At 29.2% G+C, this 5,000-nt stretch overlaps 1 protein-coding gene across 1 annotated transcript in view; it reads left to right on the forward strand.

Moving 5' to 3' along the window:
• LOC137644290 (polycystin-1-like) overlaps positions 1-5,000 on the forward strand; it is a 102,146-nt gene that overhangs the window by 7,443 nt on the left and 89,703 nt on the right. The window contains exon 3 of the mRNA XM_068377281.1: positions 2,126-2,259. Coding sequence (XP_068233382.1) covers positions 2,126-2,259 — 134 coding nt within the window. The remainder of the gene's footprint in view (positions 1-2,125; positions 2,260-5,000) is intronic.

Genomic DNA, 5,000 nt, shown 5'->3' on the forward strand with positions numbered 1-5,000 from the left:
GATATTTTCTCTCCCCGATGAAATCTTTGTTGTTCAGTTGGAGTCAACATTTCTGTTTCACTATTTACCTTTCAATGTAAAACCAACAGAGCGATTGACTTAAAAATGAAGGAATTTGAATGCTTTTTCGCATCGCATCGTTACTTATTTCCAATCCCAGGTACTCCGTCACTTCCTAAATTAGTGAATTTAAAGAAAAAATAGAAAATAATTGGAGCCGTGTCAGTTAAGAGGATTCCTTATGTTATGATGCTTGTATTTATGATAGCCTTTTTATTTCACTCCAAATATATTGGGTCATGTTTTCGAAGTTATGATGCAACTATTCAGTTCTATCATTTAAATAATACTGCTATGAGATTTTGTGGTTTTATACACTGAAATTATTATTATAACAGCTTTCTTTGTGTCAAATATAGGCTTTTAGCTCATGTTTATAAAAAAGAAAAAACTTTATAATGTTTATAGAAGCCTTATAAATATTGATTTAAATTCTCATACTTTAGAGAATTTTCAAGTAGAGAATGTCATTTTAGTAACTAAGGGCATTAGACATTTATTTTTACATGAGATAATCATCTTTTATACTAAGTAAGTTCATAGGTTAATTTTTTTTACTGGAAATATATTTGCATTTATAACATTTGTCTTAGCTATCCCAAAGTTCAGTTTAAATGAAATCATCCCGTCTCTCTCTCTCTCTCTCTCTCTCTCTCTCTCTCTCTCTCTCTCTCTCTCTCTCTCTCTCTCTCTCATTTTTAATCTTTTTCGATATCTTACTTATGAAACAATGCAGATTACTGTTTCTTCGGGCGGTTTTACAAGATCGATGACCTGGACCTTTTTTTATTTTAATGTTTATAAATGTTATCCCTTTTCTTTCTATATTCAATAGCAGTCGTTTTTAACTGATATTATCATGCTTGATTAAAATATTGTCTCCTTTTTGATATACAATCCTTTATAGGTGAAAGACGATAGTATACACTTGAAAATTTGCATTAAAACGGTAAATGTCCGGCAACATTTATCCCTGGATTTTTACCGTCTTAAAAACGGATATATTGACGTAAAGGAGTGATATTACGGTCACCAACCCGTAAAAGAGAATGATAAAGTAGGGTAAAATTACGGTCGCTCATATTTTACTGAAATACGGCGGAGAACAGTCTACTTTTACGGAGAATTTCCGATTAAAATTATGTTTTTTTTTTTCTTTTAACAGTCTATTCAAATATCTTCTTGCTGACAGCCAGTTACTATGATTGTTTATCATAAATCTATACCTGGCCTTGCTGGATAACAAGGATATTCTATCGATATTGCTTTATTCCCTTCCATTTGTTAAACTTCAATCGAGAACAGAAGCCTTTTTTTTTCAACCTTTGATGTATGATAGAAAATTGTTTCAAATTGTATCCTTAAATCAATCACTTCTGTGTCTTCCACGTGCCTGAGTCTCAGTCAATGGTGCTTCTCTTGTATTTGTCTTCTCCGAACTCGACCAAATAAAAAAAGGAAAGTAAACTGAGAGGCTTTAACACTAAACTTTAAGCTACACATAGTGTCCAAAGGCTCCTGTAGGGTTGTTGTTGTGTCAATATGGAAGTGACTTCCAATCAAAATTTCGTAACGATAGCAGACCTCCAAAGGCAAATCTAATAACCCTTCCCTCGGATTGCCTTTTATCTGTTTTTGTTTTGTTTTTAATTTTTTACACTAATCTCCTTTGTCTTGATGCGCGCTTTTGGTTAACTTTCCATCGACATACATATGAGAGATAAAATAAAACGCCACGTTGACTATACTGTAGAGCAGCAAAAGGTTTATTTGATAGATTCATCTCGATTACTTTTTTTTTTATTCTATGATTTTTGCTTCCATGATGGAAGACTATGGACATGTATGTATTAATCTTTCACAAATAAACTATAAAAAGTCTCTTATGTCTGCCTGATCAACGTAAAAACTATCGCTGTAAATTTGAACTTACGAAGTTCTTTTATTTTCTTTTATTTAGAAAGATCTTGTATAATTGAGAAGATTTATTTTTATGCAAATACTATGAGAATATTATACCTTCACGAATTTATATTCCTAATATTGAATATCTTCCATTTTTCAGGTTGACGCCGCAGTAATTCTCAACAATGTCACATCGTGTGAACGAATCATCACAGATATTGACATGAAAATTCACCAGCTGGAAACCGACACTTTCAATGCTTCTTTGAACGTTGAAGCCCCCTTCTACATCAGGTAAGATTCTATATGTTTTATGTCATTGTTATAATATATAGTTTTATATTTAGGTTATAGCAAGACTTAAATTGCAGCTGATAAGTTTCATGGCATGTAAGCTTTTGAACAACTCATAAATTTTCAATCTTATTTTTGTTTTCACTATTTACATAAAAAATATTTATAAACATTTCGTAGTTTCAACGCTGTTAAAATTATATTAAATGACTTATGTTTGCCAAATTTTTTTTATACAATTGTGCTATAAACGTTGTTTATTCTTTTACTATGACAGTTGTTAAAGGATTATTTGTCCTAACAAATCTTTTTAAGCTTGAAATATTTATGGTTAATTTTTTCCCCAAATTATATTAACAAAGGGATTGAATCTAATGGAAATGTATTGTATATAGTTTCTATAAATAGAAATACACTTTTAGTTTAGTTTCGAATAATCTCGCGGTCAGATAGGGATATTATATCTGAGTTAAGAGTTACAAAGTGTCCTTTATACGGTAATAATAAAAGAAAAATGTCTGACTTCCCAAAAAACGAGTATCAAGCTGTAAAACATATCATACTATCAAACCACAGTGGTTACCAACCTTTGTTACTTTGAGCAATTACTGACACTATTTATCTCATCCCAAGGAGCTCAAATATATATATATATATATATATATATATATATATATATATATATATATATATATATATATATATATATATATAGGCCTGGGCCTGGTGAAGCCCAGTTAAAATGTGTATATATATACTGTATATATATGTATATATATATATATATATATATATGTTTGTGTATATGTATATGCATTTTAAATGGGCTCCATAAGGCCCAGGCATATATATATATATATATATATATATATATGTACATACATACATATATACAGTATATATATATATATATATATATATATATATATATATATATATATATACATATATACAGTATATTTATATATATATATGTATATACAGTATATATATATATATATATATATATATATATATATATATATATATATATATATTTATATATATATGTATATATATATATTTATATATATACGTATATATATATATATATATATATATATATATATATATATATATATATATATATACATGTATTTATAAAATTTCTCTAAGCTGCAGGTATAGAGCATTTTAGCAGACATTTTGTATAAAGTTCAGAGATTTTTACTACTATAAAATCTCCTTCATCTATTTTTAAATCAATTGTTAGCTATCATCTGATGCTTTGCCTTTTTTCATGCCTCTCAATGTTTTCTTTGCTTCCCCTACTGTTACGTTTGGTACCGGCTCAGGTGTTTCATTATTTCTATTGGAAAAAGTTTTCATTATATCACTATTGTATAGAAATCATCTGCAATTTTATCACTTCATCTCTATTGTTGATAATATTCCCATTTTTATCCTTTAAAGCAAACATCTATTAGCGCCCTGTTCCAAGTTTTCTTTTCATCAATTTGATGCTTCTTCTTTTATTTAGTGTTCCTCAATTTTGGTCTGATTGTGTTTACGAATATCTTGGGTTTTCAGTTTGTTTATTGTTTTTTATAGTTTTACTAACTCTATTTCATCTCTCATGGATTTTACCTTTCATTTCCAACCTTTTCTTTATTAGGTTTTTGGTCTTTTCTGATACTTTTCATCGATCTTGTTTTGGAACTTTTCCACCTAGTTCTTATGTTGATTCCAATGCAAACTTAGTCAAATTCCTGTTTATTTCTTCTTTACTTGCTTCCATTTCATCATGTAGCATCGAATAACAATTTTGTAATGCTAAACTAAACTCATTTGATTTTTATCTTGATACAAGCGTGTTTAATTTTTTTTCTTAAAATTATTTTTCTCTCTTTTGCCTTATATCTAGAAAAATTTTTGGTTCTTACCATACTGTGGTCGCTTGACGTTAACTTGTTTTACACTGTTACATATTTAACTCCATTGACGTTTTCAATGAGAATAAAACTTATTTAATTTTACGTTTATCCATTTCAGATTGTCCAAAACACCTGAAAATGGCCGCCAATAAGTTTACTTTCCGTAATATATGAAATATTTACAAAGATCATATTAGGCTGAATAGAAAGACAGATAGACTAACCTGCTAAAGAAAAATAACAGAGTATGACAAACCACTATGTAGGGCATTTTTAGACTACGAGAAAGCTTTTGATTCTCTCAAAACCTCAACAGTAATGAAAGTCCTTCAAAGACAAGGAATAGTTGAATCTAATGTTAGAACAGTTGAAGATATCTGTACGGGATGCACAGCTGTCCTAAAACAACATAGATAGTGAAAAAATTCCGATAAGAAAGGAGCTACACAGGGAGACACCATCTCTCCTGAATTATTCGAAGTACACACACACACACACACAGACACACACAAAATGTTTTTAAGATTCTATATTGGGAAAATGTAGGAATCAATATTAATGGGAAATACCCTAACAACTTAAGATTTGTAGATGACGTAATTGTGTTTAGTGAATCATGGGAGGAATTAAAAAAGATGATAGAAGATTAAGATAGAGAAAGCAGTAATGTAGGAATGAAAATTATTTTGAGCAAAGAAAATGCTCAATGAAAATGCACAGACCAAAAATAAGCGTTATAGACGAGCCTCTAATGATTGTTCATGTATATATATTTTTCGGACAGACAATGAGCGTTTTCCCAGAATAAAATTAAAAGAAGGATAAACA

This window comes from Palaemon carinicauda, chromosome 7 (assembly GCF_036898095.1).
Source record: "Palaemon carinicauda isolate YSFRI2023 chromosome 7, ASM3689809v2, whole genome shotgun sequence".
Classification (NCBI taxonomy): domain Eukaryota; kingdom Metazoa; phylum Arthropoda; class Malacostraca; order Decapoda; family Palaemonidae; genus Palaemon; species Palaemon carinicauda.